The sequence below is a fragment of the Mytilus galloprovincialis genome, chromosome 8 (genome assembly GCF_965363235.1).
Source record: "Mytilus galloprovincialis chromosome 8, xbMytGall1.hap1.1, whole genome shotgun sequence".
Taxonomy (NCBI): Eukaryota; Metazoa; Mollusca; class Bivalvia; order Mytilida; family Mytilidae; genus Mytilus; species Mytilus galloprovincialis.
The window spans coordinates 43541647-43560550 of record NC_134845.1 but is presented as its reverse complement, the minus strand read 5'-3'; the positions used below and the strand labels follow the sequence as shown (position 1 = coordinate 43560550).

The following is an 18904-nucleotide window of genomic DNA, read 5'->3' as shown; positions in this document are numbered from 1 at the left end:
CTGTTTTCTATGAAATAGGATTCTAAAGAGGCAATAACATGTAGGAAAGCGGTTGTCAATCAGAGATATTTATTTATGAATTATAAAAACTTTATACGATACATTATGCATGCATTTACATGATAATAGCTTATTATTACACTTGCATATATGAAGAACATGTCACAAGAGGATTTCTAATGAAATAAAATTTAAAAAATAAAATCCTCCCACCTGCCCCATTTTTTTCAAAAATCTGGATGAAAATCTAATAATTAACTTTAGTTGGCCTTAATATGATAAGCCTTTGGTAACTTACTTTTTACAGAAACTTAACAAGTTGTCTGAGTGTTACCTCTTGAGAAAACAGGTTTACAAAAAAATTGCTAACAAAAAGCTATTGCAACTGATCATTTGCACATTGCAATATTTTTGTAACAAATTCAAAATTGAAACATCACCAATGGTTTATGTGATTTAACCAGAGGTATCATATATCTTATTTTGTCTAAGGTTTTTTAATGCCAAATAACATGAAAAGGCTCATGCATGCTGTAACAATTATGAATCCAATAACAACTGCTTTGCTTGGTAATTGCATATCTACATAAGAAAATCTTAATGCTGTCATCTAGTTTTCAACAGCCTGGAAATGCTCTGAAAAGAAAATTACAATCTAATCTCACAACAATAAAATAAGTATACAAAATTTCAAAAAGTCCTAGGTTTACAATTGTACCTCACTGATATAATCATTTATCAATTATGAATCTAGAAAAATCTACGGATAATTTGTAGATTTCATTGTAAATTGTACCAATATAAATGTTGCTTTCTTTTATTTAAACTATTTATTTATCAATTACCATTTTTGATTTTGATAAAGTGTGTATACAATTTTAGTACAAAACCACAATGATTGTTTTAAGTGTAACAATATAGTAGACAACTTTCAAAGAACTTGCATAGTTCATATATTGTGGCTGCCAAGAAGTCCTACAAAAGCCATAAGACCATAGAGATCTTTTGGATTTTAAAAATTTTGACTTATTATTCAAAATTTCTTTTGGAACATAACAGGTACAAAACGCAAATCAAATTCACCTTCACAATTTACTCTTTGAAGTCTTTCGATTGCTTTTACATCTCTTCTCAAGATTACTCGTATTACTAGTGCAGCAAGATCTTTTACCCTTCTGGAGCATCTAAGATTACTGTTCACTTGTTGGTAGGGTTTGTGTGAATTATTTTATAGTTTTCTGTGTCAGGTTTTACGGTTTTGTTTTTTTTTGACAATTTTGCTTTAGTCAATACATTGTCTGTTTTTCTCATGGTTCAATTTATGGTGTGGATAGTCCCCTCTGTACATTTTTTCAATTGCATATTGCTGCTTTTGCTGTAAGAACTTGAATCATCTTCCTGAATTTGTTAAAAGGAATGGTCCTCAGTTGTAAGATGAAGTTGTTATATTTTGTGTTTTGTGCTCCTCTTGTGAAAAATGTCTAACACAACTGTCAGACTGAACTCTTCAGGTTGTATTTAAATCTAATATGACGTGCTTCATTGGCTTTATGAATAAACCCATGCTCTAAACCAATGAAATTTGTTTGCACATGCGTTTATTGACTACTTCAGAATAATGAATTTTATCAAATTGGCATGCATTTGATGATTTTATAAATTGAAAACGCTTCATAACTCTTAAATGGTGCACATGATGTTCATTTATTATGACTGTAATATGTTGCAATTCAAAATTGACATATTTGACCTAGATACGACAACCGTTAATGCTGGCTGTTCAAAACTCCCCCTCTGAAAAATCACATTGCTAGCCCTTTACTTGTTTACAAACTAAAAAGGGAGGTTCATGGAAGAGCCTACACAATCGTTCCACACTTATAAAATATAATTTCGGACTTAGAAATTACCTTAATTGTCCTAATCAGAATCGAAATAATTGATGCAAATAAACTCATCATAGATACCAGGACTAAAATTTATATATACGCCAGACGCGCGTTTCGTCTACAAAAGACTCATCAGTGACGCTCAAATCCAAAAAAAAAAAAAAAAAAGAAAAGACAAATAAAGTACGAAGTTGAAGAGCATTGAGATCCAAAATTCCGAAAAGTGTTGCCAAATACAGCTAAGGTAATCTATGCCTGAGGTAGAAAAGCCTTAGTATTTCAAAAAAATCAAAATTTTGTAAACAGTTAATTTATAAATATAACAATATCAATGATATTTCATGTCAGCACAAAAAGTGCTGACTACTGGGCTTGTGATACCCTCTGGGAAATAAATCTCCACCAGCAGTGGAATCGACCCAGTGGTTGTAAATAAACTCATCAAAGATACCAGGACTAAATTTTATATATACGCCAGACGCGCGTTTCGTCTTCAAATGCAAGCTATAGTTTATTGTAGTATTACTATCGATCGGGGAAAAATAATCACGAATGTAATGCCTACCCATGTTAAAACTACAATAAAGTATAGCTTGCATCAATTATTTCTTTAAAAAAAATAACTTTACATTACACAACTACAAATATAATACCTTTCGAAATTATGAGTAGCTTCAGCAACTTTATATCTGACCATAAACGTGGCAAGAACATCTGCTACCTATAATAGAAAAAAAATTAAATAAAGAACTGCTGACCCAACGTCTCTAAAGTTTCATGTAGGCTGATATCCCATCAGTGGATACCGCTGGTATGCAAGGTTGTCAAAAATTTAAGTCTAGGTGCCTATAACAGAAAAATAACAAAATCATGCCATTTCTCATCTATCCTACATTTATCATAAATACATTTGTAAAGGCCCTACAGGTGGGATGAAAATAAGATTATTACATTTCTAATTTGATAAAAGAGCATATATTTTGGAGTTTACTATGGCTTCATTATCACTGAACTGGTATATGGTATATATATTTGTTTAGGGGCCAGCTGAAGGACGCCTCAAGTGCGGGAATTTCTCACTGCATTGAAGACCTATTGGTGACCTTCTGCTGTTGTCTGTTCTATGGTCAGGTTGTTGTCTTTTTGACACATTCCCCATTCCCATTCTCAATTTTGATTTTTATATTATATGAACTAATGATTAGAGTGTAGCTGATTACTTTTATTTTATTACAAATGATGCGAATGAGTGAGCATCGCATTAATAATAACTCACATTCTGATATCTGATACATATATGTATGATCAAATATGCATTTACATTAGTTATTTCTTTTACAGTTAATACATTATTAGTACACTATGAGGTGTGCTGTCCAATAAAGGGGCCAGAGTAACAGACAATGGGTCATATTATATCATATATTTTTATTATTACAAATTGCCTACTTTATTTGCTTTAATATTTTATATCAATCAAAATCAATCATATTATGTACTTTGTTTAACCTATTTCTAATTTACTTTACATTATGTTTGAAAATTATATTGTCATTATTCTGCTCATTTTGGGCGCCGTGATTGGCCAAAAAAATATTTGTTGTTGTTTGTTATATCTGTTTGCAGATTTTCTTCAACCTAAAATAATTAATCTTGCATTTTTGTCTATTTTTCCATTTTTGAAATAAATAAATGCATGCAATAATTTCTTAACTTACAGTGGTATTTTATAGACAAAACACACGTCTAGCATAAACAATCATTAGACTGGTAACTATTATAAGTTTTTATCATTTACCTTATCTGGACTATCTTCATGCACAGCATGACCACACTGAGGTAAAACCTGCATCTGGAACTTTCCTGAAAAAAATAATTTGAAAATGAGGTGATGTGGCGTTCAAGTTCTTTCTCATTTAATTTAATAGAACAGAAGTGAAATGATTAATTAATTTTTGAGACAGATACTCCATTCACACTGATTTAGGTTTTTTTTCTTTTAAATGACAATTTTTTCCCCCTTTTTTCTGAATGAGACATACCAACTTAAGACTAATTACTGTGTTTGTTGTAACATGTGCAACATAATGGGTGCTACTTGTTGAGCAGGACATGCTTACCCTTCTGGAGCACCTGAGATCACCCTCAGTTTTTGATGGGGTTCGTGTTGCTTTAGGTCTTTATTTTACAATGTAGTGTTTTGTGTACTATTGTTTGTATGTTTGTCTTTTTTTTTAGCCATGACCTTGTTCGATTGTTTTCATTTTTTGAGTTGTAATGCATCTCTGGTGTTTTTTGCCCCTCTCTTATAGAAACTTGGACACAATCCATATTCAAAGCATTTTGAACGTCAACTTTTATCATTAATTCAAAAATTTGGGTGTTGATGACGTTCAGATAATACCCTTTACATGCTTGAAGGGAACTCAAATGGTACTTATTCACTCCAGACATAGTAGATGCATTTTATAAAATAGTTATCTTTCAGCAACAGCAGTTTTATTTCTTTGAATAATTATATTTTGGCATAATCAGATTTATTTCTTTAATTTTTCTCAACAATAATTAAGATAATCAGTCTTTTAAATTAACAATCTATGTGTTGAACTTTCCTTTGAAGGTTCGAAATTTCTTTCTCTGTGTAAAATTCAAATCATTATTAAAAACTATCATTTTTTGTGATGTCTTTAAAATAAAAAATAAAAAAGAGTTACGGATAACAGTTGTTCTTTCACACCAATTACTGTTAATAATGTTGACTACACCTACCCTGCATCTGACCTATGGTCAGTTCTTTATCTAGTCTATCAACCCCTACAACAAAGCAATATTTGTATCAGATAACAAAAAGCTACTGTATAAATATATCACTTACTCATTATTTAGCATCTCAACACGTTAAACATACATACACTTATTTGGTCTTGATATCTGAACATTATTTTGTTATTTTTTTAAGCACTTTAGCATTTTTTAATGAAAAACTAAAGAAAATGAGATTAAAAAGTACTTTTACTTCTTTTAAATTAATCTTGCAACATATAACTTAAATTCAAATTCAAATTATTTTATTCAAGAAAACTCACAAAGAGCATAAAATGAACAATATAAATGCATATGTACATAAATATTGAGAAAGAGTTATAGCTGACAAAGAGATCAAATACACACATAAAAAAGGAAATATTATATTATATGGTATGATAAATATCAAGGGAGATACTATAAATTAACTTGTAATTTGCCCCTTCAAGTGTTAGATGCAAATAAATCTCCTTAATCAATATACCTGCTAATAATAACATTTTGGGACAATCACATGATAAAAACTTTTCTGATAGTCCTTGAAACCAGCCTACAATATAAAGATAGTCAATCATGAACTAATATTTGTAAAAAAGATCTAAATATATAGCATCAGAGTTTAGAAAAAATGTAGATTCTACAACACAAATCCATTCATTTGAATAGTTATCAATACTAAAATATTTAAATCTTCTAACTTAGAAATACATATTTACAGATCATTTCAAAAATTTGAAAATAATTCAAATATTAGTCGATAAAAACGAAAAATTGTAGTCAACTTGTCAAATTGGTAAAATCTGTTCCTCTTATGATATAATACAAAATGCATAGTGCACTATTCCAAATGGATATGTTAAGAAATTATTGAGAGAAATTAAATCAATGTTTTGGTTGTAAATCAATATTGATCAAACTTGTCACAATAGATTCAAATGCATACAGAAGAGATAAAATTATTTATGCATTAACATATCCCAATTGATACATGTATAACAAAGCAATATATATATATATAAAACAACAATAATTAGACATTTCTCAACACTTTATTAATAAAACATTTAAAGAAAAAACAGATATGTTATTAACCTTTACAAATAAAAAGCCCTTCACAGATGATAATGTGATTTTTGTATTCTTTTTAGGATCGAGCTTTTTAAATTCTCAAATCTACTAGTTTTTTACAATTTTATAGGAAAATATAAATTAAATGGTGTAATTGATCAAATATGCCAACAACAAAAAATCCTATAGTATGTTGGATAAAAAACATATAATAAAGGATGGTTGATCTACAGATAAATACCTTTCCAAAAAGGTTCTGTTTTGCCCAAATCTATCCTCCATGTATATTTGGTCTGAAAAAAAATAATGTTGACCATAAATTTGTTTTCCCTTCACTTGTATTTTGAGAAAATGATTTACATATATGAAGTAATATGATTTAGCAACCAGAAAGTATCAATTTTTCAAAATTTAAGGTATTAAGCCAAAATCATTGTCATTTGTCTGATTATAGAGTATTTATTTTAAGGCATCAGGCTTATCGTTTGAGACTTAACTTATTTATAAGATTTTTCTTTATATCAAGTCCTAGACCTTGCATGTATATATTTTATAACAAAAAACTTTCTATTTCTAAATAATAATTAAATCCCTTTCCTAATGTCTTTATCAATATCATAAAAACTTACAGAGCTTTCAGGCTTTTTTAAACTTTCTGTGTGTTGCTGTGGTTTTGTAGAAGATTCCGGTGTGTCTGAGGTTAATTTGTCTGTACTCTGTAACCGGTCTGTGCTATTTTTAGATGTTTCACTTTCCCCATTCTCCTCATCCTCATCCTCTTCCGCTATGGTATCACTTGTTGATGTGACAACTTCCATCTCGTGTTCATGATCAAGTTGTGAGGTAGCTGTTTCTGCTGTGTCTAATCTAGAAAATAATTAAGTTTGAAAGAAATTATCTTTATGTGTCAAAGCATCCTAGAATTGTCCCAAAAATCAAGCAGTCCTACAAAATTTGTCAAAAAATAGTTCAAACCATAATAACCTTTATCTGATATTTTGTATCCAAATACTGTATGTTTAACTGATATCTTATTTTTAAAATTGATTTGTGCAAAAAGATTTTCCACTTTATACAAAAAAACTTTTAAAAAAGAACATGTAATAAAGAATTGTAAGTAATCTTCGTCTTCAGTTTTACAAAAATTACATTTACTATTATTAGAAATTTCAACGCTTTAACAAGCCAACCATGAAACTTCTGGCTTTGAACCATTATGTACAGTCTTTTTTTTTTCACATTTGATGGTTGCAATCAGCTGACAGCACACTCAATTACAAGTCAACACATTTTCTTGTAATTGGTCATAGGTAATTTCATTTTTTTGAAATATCTAACTTTTCCTTGTACTAATTTATAATCATGATGATTCCTTATAAATACAAAGAACAAGGGTAAAAAATATTTCATCATGGAATTAGAATTGCTCAAACGGAGCTCAGAGATATAAATCTAAAATTGCGTCACAAAAAAGTATTTTAGTCTTAACAGTGCTGATCTCTTAACCACATGATTAAATAGCTCTATGTAAAATTTAAACTGTATTGATGAGTTGGAACAATAAAAGATAAAATTCTTTGAGTAAAAGCAGGAGAATTACAATACCTTAATGACTGAAACGTAACCCTGGCCATACCTTGGGTGGCTTTACATTTAAATGAGACAAGCATAAAGTTGTCACTGATGCATTCATGAATTTACATTCATTAAATTCATAACTTGTAATATATTCAGATGCAGATATTGCCAAATGGGGTGACAATTTAACACTAGAAGTAGCAGGGTTTAATTTCCCTAAAACTTATTTGTATAACAACTTCAGGTAATTTCACAGCACCAGAAAATTAAAGAACCTTAGTGAGCGCGCTCACATACCCCACAACCCACATTGTCATTGGAGAAATAAAATATGTGTAAGAAAAATAAATTGTATAAGAAAAAAAATTGAATCATAATTTCCTGTCAATATGCACAGCTACATAGTATGTCCTTATTATCTACAAAGTTTCGTGAATTTATGTTGTGTGGTTTCATAGGAGTTGCGATGACAAACTGTTGCAGTAGTACATTAAAGTAAATAATTTCAAAGGGGCGTAACTCCTAAAAAAATGAATCGCAATTTCCTGTCGATATGCACAACTACATAGTATGTCCTTATTATCTTAAAAGGTTTCGTGAAATTCTGTTGTTTAGTTTGAGAGGAGTTGCAATGACAAACTGTTGCAGTAGTACATTAAAGTAAATGAGTTCAAAGGGGCGTAACTCCTATAAAAAAGTTGAATTGCAATTTCCTGTCGATATGCACATCAACGTAGTTTTTCATTATTATCTAAAACGGTTTCGTGAAATTCTGTTGTTTGGTTTGAGAGGAGTTGCCATGAAAGAAACAGGACTGATGGACGGACTGATGGACAGACTGACGGACTGATGGACGGACTGACGGACGGACTGACGGACTGATAGACGGGTAAAAAACATTATAACCTCTGCAACCCGTAGCGTGGGGTATAAAAACTCAAAACTCATTCTTTAACTTCATATGCTTAGATTCATACTTAATACAATGCATCTAATTGAGATATATATTACAAACAGAAAATTGCAATAATATGCTATCCTCAACATGCTCAAGAAATTGCCCAAGCAATAGACCATAACTTATACAAAAAACCCTGTTGGATTGAATTTGATCTGTAGCTTGGTTTTAGTTTGTTGCTCGGATTTATTTTCTCTCAATCGATTTATGAATAGTGAACAGTAGTATACTACTGTTACCTTTATTTGTGATATTTCAAACCAAATAACTAATTGAATGATTTAATATTAGTTGTAATAAAACATATATCTTCCACAATTTTTCAATTTTAGTTTTAAATTTCCCTCCTTACTTAACTGTTTACATTAATTTTAATCATGTGATCTTCTTTATGGTACATTTTTGTACTATAAATAGTAAAGGGAATAATCTGTTTCCAGCCCAAGGTTGTGTTATCAAGATGAAGAAATATTAAAAGAAATGAGATAATCAAGACAAAGGTAAGACAAGTGGTGTGAACAAAATTAACTATTCAATATTTTCAAAACATTACATCTTAAATTAATAGAATTTTAAAATGTGAACTTGTGATTGCATTATAACCACAAGCCCAATTCAGACATTTTATTTCTATGTGACCTACTTTCTTTTTTTGTTTTATCTGAAATAAAATGCAATAAGTATATAAATAACAATATATTTGTAATATATCTTCACTCATACAAAAACAAGTATGTTTAATTCATATCTTTTCTAAAGCTGACAATTTTTTAATGCAATCTACTTTCTTTTTTGTAATTGTAATTCAATCGATACTGGGTCAATTAGTAAATTAATACAATTGAGGATTATAATTTAGAGATGCTTTCCTGAAATAAACTTTTCCAAGGTATACAATAAGATATTGTCTCAAGCACATAAGGTGTAACACCACTAATTCGGGCCCGGCCAGAAAGCACCTACCAGAAAGTAGTACATATTTTACACAAAATAGTTCCTACGCATGAGAGTAACCTTCAAAATATGTAGAATATTTAGGTATTTTTGGTATCAAATGAAAGGTGACGGACTGGTGATCATTGTAGAACACTTTTGGACTTTTAATTTTGAATATTAAAAAAACTGCATCAAATTTTAAAAAGAGGGTACATTTTGTCTGTTTGTCAGATCTGAAGTACCTGTTTGGATACATCCGAAGTTCTGGGAACCAGTTCTTTCTTATATGCAATTAAAGGTATGTTGATTTTGTCAGTACAAGACACCATAAAGTGTTGCTTTGCAATGCAATGATTGCCACTTTATTTGAACTTAAAACAAAAGAGGTGTGCCTGCTTGAAACGGAGGAATTTAACATAGAAAGCAATGGGACCATGAATTAGTGGTGTACTTCCATAAACTTCAAAACCACTGCTTATTATAGGTTTATTGCATTATTTAAAAATATATATATATGAAGTCAATCTCATTGCATGGATATTAGATTTGTAAAGGTAACCATCAGTTATAAAAAAAACAATAATGATCTTCCTTAATGATTTTATAATGAATATCTGAAGATATGCAACAGAAATTAAAAGCAAAACATTAAGCATCATGAGCATTGTTTACACTGTTTTCAATTTATTGAAGGATGGACAGAGAAGATCAACGTAGATACTTGGTGGTTGGATCTGTCATTTTAGAAGTTGTGACTCCTTTGTTTCAACAAAGGATAGAGCATGACTTTACAACTGGTGGGTTTGGCGTATAAAATTATAATCCTGGTACTTTTGATAACTATTGGATCCCTTCAGGCATTTATCAACAGTCAACAAGTCATACACACCCTATTTCACCTTCGACACAGAAACTCTTGGTGTTGTAAAGACAAACCAAACTGCCATAACCCTTCTGCATTGCCTTTGGTTTACTGCCAATGGAACAAGTTGTATTCTGAAAATCCAGGACCAGGAATCCACAACTGTCACTGTAAATTCAGTGCTAATCCTGTTCAACTAAATGAACTGGATATCAGCCTTTCCAGTTTAATTTTATTAAACTGTTGTAAACTATCACAACCAGAATTGGAAGCTGTTCAACTGTTACGACAATACAACAATGATTACTTGAGTCATAATACGACAGGTTGTATTACCCAAACTGAATACAACACCTTATGGCCAGACTTAGTCACATATGTCTTGAGACTTGATCCAACCAAACAAGATGATCTTGTTAGGATAGAACACAGACCACTAGATGAGTCACTATGTAAAAAATACTTCACATTCCTCCTTGATCTTCATCAACAGATAGAAGAGGTATAATTTCTATGTACTGTTTAATTTATAATGTACATTATTTTTTTAAGTGGGAAAAGCTTTTATTATTCATGACCTTATTAAAGAATTTTAAACAGCTCAAAGAAAATCACTTTATTTCCAATTGAAAATTTTAGAAATTAAATTCACTTGTGTCATATGCATTTATGTGTAATACAATTAATTATGCTTGTCCACCAATAAAAAGAAATCAAGACCTTCAAGAGTGTATTATATATTTTTTTATTGAAGATAAAGTCAACCATGGAAAGTGTTCATTCGTCCATCCAAGCTGTCAGTTCTTCATTAAGTGGACTGAACAGTTCTACAGAGACAGTTTTTCAGGCAATGGATACAGCAGTTCAAGGAATGGATACAAGAGTTCAAGGAATAGACTTGGCAGTTCATAGAACGGATACAGCAGTTCAAGGAATGGATACAAGAGTTCAAGGAATGGGAACTTCCATCCAAGGAATAGAAACATCAGTTCAGCAAACAAATGATCTTCTTAAGGTAAATCATAATTTACTGATAAACAAAATGGCTTGCAAATTTTTATAGTAATTATTTGACTTCTTTGCCTTTTCAAAAGTCTCTATATGTGTTGAAATCCAGGCATTTTATTCATCTATTTAACAATTGTTTATAATGATCCTATAAGCTGTCTTAATTTGCACAAGTTGTAAGCAGTCTCCACACAGTGACTTGAAGATGATTAACAATAATAAATATACTGTTCTTTAATGGGTTTTGAAAATGTAAATAGTTTGAGTCACTCAATCCCTTCCTTTTCATTTCATAAATCCATTTCAGTTGTATATTTAACAAGAGGCTCTCAAGAGCCTGAATCGCTCACCTTAATTCTTTTGGTTAAATCTCTCATCAATGATTATTTTGGCTTTTCAATTTATTTAAATGTTTTTTTGATCGTCCTATTTTCTTCAAAAGCCAAAAAAAAATAATAATTTTCTCCTATGTTCTATTTTAGCCATAGGAGCTATGTTTCTTGACATACAAGGAAATAAAATATATAATTTATACTAGATACTCTGAAACTCATTTAGCCTAAGTTTGGCTGAAATTGATACAGCAGTTTCAAAGGAGAAGATTTTTTAAAGTAAGTCAACATGATGAACAAATTGTGAAAAAAAGTCTTTAAAAGGCAATAACTCCTTAAGGGGTCAATTGACAATTTTGGTCATATTGACTTAATTGAAGATCTTACTTTGCTGAACATTATTGCTGTTTACAGTTTATTTCTATCTATAATTATATTCAAGATAATAAACAAAAACAGCAAAATTTCCTTAAAATTATCAATTCAGGGGCAGCAACCCAACAACAGGTTGTCTGATTCATCTGAAAATTTCAGGGCAGATAGAAATTGACCTGATAAACAATAATACCCACGTCAGATTAGCTCTAAATGCTTTGGTTTTTGAGTTATAAGCCAAAAACTGCATTTGACCCCTATGTTCTATTTTTAGCAATGGCGACCATGTTTGTTGATAGATCATAACTTCGGATACAATTTACAAACAAGATACCCTAAGGAACACTCAATTAAAGTTTGGAAGTATTTGGCCCAGTAGTTTCAGAGGAGAAGATTTTTGTAAAAGATTACAAAGATTTACGAAAAATGGTTAAAAATTGACTATAAAGGGCAATAACTCCTAAAGGGGTCAACTGACCATTTCCGTCGTGTTGGCTTATTTGTAAATCTTACTTTGCTGAACATTATTCCTGTTTACAGTTTATCTCTATCTATAATAATATGCAAGATAATAACCAAAAACAGCAAAATTTCCTTAAAATTACCAATTCAGGGGCAGCAACCCAACAACGGGTTGTCTGATTCATCTGAAAATTTCAGGGCAGATAGATCTTGACCTGATAAACAATATTACCCCTGTCAGATTTGCTCTAAATGCTTTGGTTTTTGAGTTATAAGCCAAAAACTGCATTTGACCCCTATGTTCTATTTTTAGCAATGGCGACCATGTTTGTTGATAGATCAAAACTTCGGATACAATTTATAAATTAGATACCCTAAGGAACATTCAGTTAAAGTTTGAAAGTATTTGGCCCAGTAGTTTCAGAGGAGAAGATTCTTGAAATAGTTTACGACGACAGACGACGGACGACAGACGACAGACGACAGACGACGGACGACGACGGACGCCAAGTGATGGCATAAGCTCACTTGTCCCTTCGGGACAGGTGAGCTAATAAAAAAAAAAACACTTTCTAAACACATTATGGTTTCAAGTAGAACATTTTGGAACTACAATTAATATCTGCGTTATTGAAAAATATTGTATACATAGTATTTGAAAAAATAGTTTATATTGAAGGTTGTCTGTTAAACAATTTGTCAAAATTTTGTATGACGTTGGCATCGTCTTTGTTGTCGTCGTTATCGGAAGACACATTGGTTTTCGCACTGTAACTTTAGTTTAAGTAAATAGAAATCTATAAAATTTAAACACAAGGTTTATGACCACAAAAGGAAGGTTGGGGTTGATTTTGGGAGTTTTGGTCACAACAGTTTAGGAATAAGGGGCCAAAAAGGGGCCCAAATAAGCATTTTTCTTGGTTTTCGCACTATAACTTTAGTATAAGTAAACAGAAATCTATGAAATTAAAAAAAAACAAGGTGCATGACCATAAAAGGAAGGTTGGGATTGATTTTGGAAGTTTTGGTCCAAACAGTTTAGGAATTAGGGGCCCAAAGGGTCCAACATAAAACTTTGTTTGATTTCATAAAAAATTGCATAATTGGTGTTTCTTTGATATGCCGAATCTAACTGTGTATGTAGATTCTTAATTTGTGGTCCCGTTTTCAAATTGGTCTACATTAAGGTCCAAAGGGGTCTAAAATTAAACTTAGTTTGATTTTAACAAAGATGGAATTCTTGGGGTTCTTTGATATGCTGAATCTAAACATGTACTTAGATTTTTGATTATGGGCCCAGTTTTCAAGTTGGTCCAATTCGGGGTCCAAAATTATCCATTGTTTGATTTCAACAAAAATTGAATCCTCGGGGTTCTTTGATATGCTGAATCTAAACATGTATAAAGATTTTTTCTTATGAGGCCAGTTTTCAAGTTGGTCCAAATCGTGGTCCAAAATTAAACTTTGTTTGTTATCAACAAAAATTGAATCCTTGGGGTTCTTTGATATGCTGAATCTAAACATGTATTTAGATTTTTGATTATAGGCCCAGTTTTCAAGTTGGTCCAAATCGTGGTCTTAAATTAAACTTTGTTTGATTTCAACAAAAATTGAATATATGGGGTTCTTTGATATATGCTGAATCTAACCATGTATTTAGATTTTTGATATTTGGGCCCAGTTATCAAATTGGTCCACATTAAGGTCTAAAGGGTCCAAAATTGAACTTAATTTGATTTCATCAAAAATTGAATTCTTGAGGTTCTTTGATATGCTGAATCTAACCATGTATTTAGATTTTGGATATTGAACCATACTAGGTAAATGTCCAATTTAAAATTTTTAAGTTTTTAAGTTTAAGTTCTTAGACCAAATTCATTCTGTGTCAGAAACCTATGTTGTGTCATCTATTTAATCACAATCCAAATTCAGAGCTGTATTAAGCTTGAATGTTGTGTCCATACTTGCCCCAACTGTTGAGGGTTCGAACTCTGCGGTCGTATAAAACTGTGCCCTGCAGAGCATCTGGTTTGCCATTAAAAACTTGTAATGAGTTATCTCCCCATTATTTTTTTTACTTCAATTATAATAGAACAGTTTTTTTTCATTTCTAGGAACTCCTACAGAAAGGTTTGACATGTGAATGTGGCAGACAAATCATCATTCCTCTCTGTAAGTTTACAAATATTTCAAGTTTTTGACAAATTGAACTTTTCATCTTTAATCAAATCTGTTTTCCATCATTAGTATTTGAAATATACTTCTAAAGTGTAAAAAATTGGGAGCAGAAGAAGGCACACCTCACTGTGTGAAGGAAACATCTCCTTATTGTTTTCTCTTTAAAAGATTGTTTTATCATTAATACTGTAGTTGTTAAAATTGTCAAACCGTTCACAAAACTTTTTAGTAGCATGTATCATGTATTAGCTGGTGTGTGCATTAACAATTTGGTTTATTTGAATGTTATTTGTGGAAATAATTCAACCTTTAATAATTTACACCCAAAAAGTGTGGACAATCTATCATAAAAAACAAAATGAAACTGTTTTAACACAAATGCATTCTACAGAAAAATATTTCCAGTGAGGTAAAATCAATCCTCATAGGTATTATACAAAATTTCAAAAAAGAGTTTATTGTACTCACGAAATCAGTTAAATATAAATTGAGAAAATTTACGTCCACCAAATAATAATGAATTTACCGTAAATGGTGTTACTTTAATAGATTTTCAAATTATAAATATTTGACGATGGATATAGTTTTAAATAAGGTAAAACTGATTGTAGGTTGTAGGGTAATAATCAATGAGTCGACAACTCAAGAAAATAATTTCCATTCCAAGTTTTATGTGTATTGATCAGTCAATTGTAAGAAGTATGAAATATTGACATTTCCATATGCTCTCATCAAATTGATGAAACATGTATGTTTTAACCCCTGAGTATTTGATTGCATCAACTGATAATTACAAATCATAATATTAATAACATCCATCTGGTTTTAATCCCAACGAACAAGTTTGTTTGATTAGAACAAATTTTATATCTATTGTAAATAAAATGACAAGGGTTAGAAGTGCAAGTCTTTGTCATAGCAAATAAGATAGTATACTCTAACACATAATGATGTAATTAAATGAAGTATATTGTGATAAGTGTGTGGTTGTGTTATAAACAAGTTGTTATATAAGTTCCAATTATCTGTATTAAACACTACACAAATGCATGTGTATGCGCTCAGGATAAAACGTTTAAGGCTGAAACTGAGTTTATAATGTTTCCTTTGAGTTGTTATCATGTTTTATTACAATTAATCAGACCATTCTTTATTATTTTGCACATATAATATACATTCACAGTTGTTCTTTAGTATCAGTATTGTATCTACTACTCAGGTAATAACCAAAGAAGAAAACACAGAGATCAGTATCAACTAGGACAAAATATCTTCTTCCTTCATCAACAACTCAATCTTAAGTCACTATTCAGTATTGGCGAGAGAGAATGGATAAGAGATGTAAAGATGATGGATGATGGTAGACTGGTGTTCTGTCAACCTTGTGAAAACAGACTAATGATCTGTAACACTGATGGATCACAGATAGACAGTATATCTGTACAGGGAACACCATGGTATGTAACTGCAGTCAACAACTCTATAGTGGCTGTTACAGTTAAACTGCAGTACGGATGCTTTATAGAGATGTATGACATAAACAATAAACACATACTTAAATCCATAGTAATTCCTGGAATTTTTATTGCTAATGGCATTGCAATGATAAACAACAAGTTAGTAGTAGGTGGTGAGGGAGAACTACTGAGTGTTGATTATCAGACAGGAAAGATATGTACAATAACAACAATAAAAGGAGTCATGTATCCCTGTGTGTTACATGCTTCTGGTGACAGAATATTCTTCCATTCTTTAGGGAGCATTGATAGAACACTAAGCTGGTACAATTATATTGATAACAAAATATATAACAAGAAATTACTATCACATTCAACCTCTATCACTTCTCTGCAAGATGGAAGTTTGTATGTGGGCTGTAATGATGGTTTAATACATCATGTATCAAAAGATCTTAAACATAGGGAAAAAGTCAGAGGAACCAACAAAGTGTGGCTGAAGGGAGATTCTGTTATCATCTACAACACAAAACAAAATAAGATGGTTGTTCTTAATAATAAAAATATTCTGAGCATCTTTCATGAATATCAGTAAGACCTATGTCAATTTTCCATATGGCAAACATTGTGAGACATATATATTAAATGTCTATGCTTTCATATGTTTATTCTGTTTACAATTTCAATCAGTTAGTAAAGTAAAGTAAAAGAAAATAAAACTTCATTATTTTGTTTTGTTTGAAGTGCTTTTAAACAGTAAAATCTAGTGTTGAGTAAGAAATGACAATGAAGTTAGATACAGATGACAGTAGATATACTTCAATGGTAAAATCTAGGGTTAGATGAGTATTGAAAATCAAGTATTGACCTTCATATATATTCTGCACTAAATTGTACATACTTTATAGGTAGGAACATGTGTTAATACTATACTTAAGTAATCCAAATAATATAAAACATTCTTCTAACCTTTTAAGCTGTCCAACCATTGAAACTTTGGCTGATTCTACATTTCTTATTTGTCCTGCTCTAACACTAAAACAAAAACACATAGTATATGGTTTAATATGATTCATAAAAAGTTTTGTTGATATTTAGATAGTATGAAAACTGTAATTAATATAATATAAAAATCCATTTTTACATTCTATCAAATAACAGCACTTACAAATCCATTTGCCTAAGACTCATTGTGAGATTAAATCTTTCAATGTTGACATACATTTGGAATAATTTCTAGATCGTATCTTGATGTTATCATTGCTTATCAAGTTATATTTGGATATTACTACTATTTAAATTCAAATTTACAAGTTTTTAAATCTTTGTTCAACCTAAGAACTCATTTTCATTAAGCTTTGTATGCTATTATATAATTATAAACATGCATAATAAAACAGTGTCAGTTATGAAAACCAAATGTTTTACCTTTGAAAATTATATGCGAAGAATGATTTTTTATTTATGAAATTATTTCAAGACATTGTCCCAACTGTGATTAACATGAACTATTTCATCCATCATAGTGTCCTAATACTAAATCTTATTTTACTTGTCACATAATATATTAGTATAAGAACTAACCTCCATTCAATGGCATGTTCCCGAAATTTAAATACAGCAGGCCTGCCTCTCAAAAAACTCTGCATACTGGTTAAAGCTTCCAAAGCTGTTCCTATTATATAAAACCAACTATTGTAAATATTGAGTCGAGTATATATAATAATTAAATGATTGTAAACAAGTAGTTTACAACTCATGAAGACGTATTAGCTTTCACCATCATCATCAGTGTTGTTGTAATTTTCATTATTCTTGTGAGCAAGTACTTTCATTATATGAAAGTAACTGTAACATGTGCACATTTGTAAATGTATTATGTCAATATTTTGATTTTTCAATTACACAGAAATTGTATAAAAAGTTTTAAAATGCTAAATACTTTTATCAAATGATATCCTCCCAAAGAGAATAATTGTCACATAAATGAATGCTACTTTTGTAATCTGTTCTGACTCATTATTATTTTTGTTCAAACAATCAATTAGTTGTCAAAATATAATACATAAAGTATTGAAATTGTAAACTGATATTCCTAAATCTGCATTCATTAAGAGAAAACATTTTTATTTCAAGGGTTCAAAGGCTGTACGGTGACATATAGTTGTTAATTTCTGTGTCATTTTGGTCTCTTGTGAAGAGTTGTCTCATTGGCAATCATACATACCACATCTTCTTTTCATAATAATACTAGTATGCTGGTAGGTAAAACTTACCAAATACTATAATATCTATTTTTTTACTTATATAAATGTACATATAAGTCATAACCTTGTATATAGACAGTATGAATATAAGACTTGGAAGAAGTCTTTGGAATAATTAAATTTATTTAAAATTCATTGAAGAATAAAAATCTATCTCTATATTTTATTACTATATATATTTAAACACTGTTATAAAGGGTCATTTGTACTGATGCAGGATACAGAGTTAAAAATTTATCAACCATATCAATTTTTTAAATCAAAGGATAATGATTTAATAAAAGTTTGGAAAAGATGAAACTAAAAGATAAGTGTGTATTTATCAATGAAAAATTTTAATACTTGTATCAAGCTAACCCTTATAGTTACTTTATGCTATCATGTTGTCATCACATCAATGTTAAATTCTAATAAGATCAAAGTTGAGGTTATGATAGCTTGTTATAGTAAATATTTTGAGAAGTAACTTATTATGCTTTTTATATAACAATACTATTTTTTCATTTGAAAATTGTTTGCAGCTTGTCTTATTTGTTTACCTATGTAGCTAGATAGCAGGAAATAAAAATATTCAGACCAACATATTGTTATTACAATCAATATTAGCCAAATTAAATTACCTTAGTGTCAATAGTGAATCATATTTGTCACCAGTTTTACCTTTTTGCACCAGGAGCTTTGAACTGTAAACAAGGCCTATTTCAAGATTGATACATGGGTTCATTTATT

General features: G+C 30.3%; 2 protein-coding genes across 5 annotated transcripts in view; one reads left to right on the top strand and one right to left on the bottom strand.

The window, feature by feature from the left end:
* Positions 1-450: 450 nt before the first annotated feature.
* LOC143042017 (protein phosphatase methylesterase 1-like) overlaps positions 451-18904 on the bottom strand; it is an 82500-nt gene continuing 64046 nt past the window's right edge. For 2 of the 4 annotated variants that reach the window (XM_076214225.1, XM_076214227.1), the window contains exons 8-16: positions 17493-17583; positions 16878-16943; positions 6392-6629; positions 6004-6055; positions 5179-5244; positions 4659-4703; positions 3688-3752; positions 2543-2610; positions 451-636 (exon numbers count right to left, since the gene is read on the bottom strand). In XM_076214225.1, the coding sequence (XP_076070340.1) occupies positions 618-636; positions 2543-2610; positions 3688-3752; positions 4659-4703; positions 5179-5244; positions 6004-6055; positions 6392-6629; positions 16878-16943; positions 17493-17583 (710 nt within the window). In that variant the 3' untranslated portion in view covers positions 451-617. The remainder of the gene's footprint in view (positions 637-2542; positions 2611-3687; positions 3753-4658; positions 4704-5178; positions 5245-6003; positions 6056-6391; positions 6630-16877; positions 16944-17492; positions 17584-18904) is intronic. The other 2 variants (XM_076214226.1, XM_076214224.1) reach the window with 2 other exon arrangements.
* On the top strand, positions 8714-18755 carry LOC143042014 (uncharacterized). Its single transcript, XM_076214220.1, has 6 exons — positions 8714-8798; positions 9928-10041; positions 10082-10598; positions 10851-11111; positions 14388-14445; positions 15671-18755. Exons 2-6 carry the CDS (start codon positions 9929-9931, stop codon positions 16501-16503), a joined length of 1782 nt encoding a protein of 593 aa, XP_076070335.1. The 5' UTR covers positions 8714-8798; position 9928; the 3' UTR covers positions 16504-18755.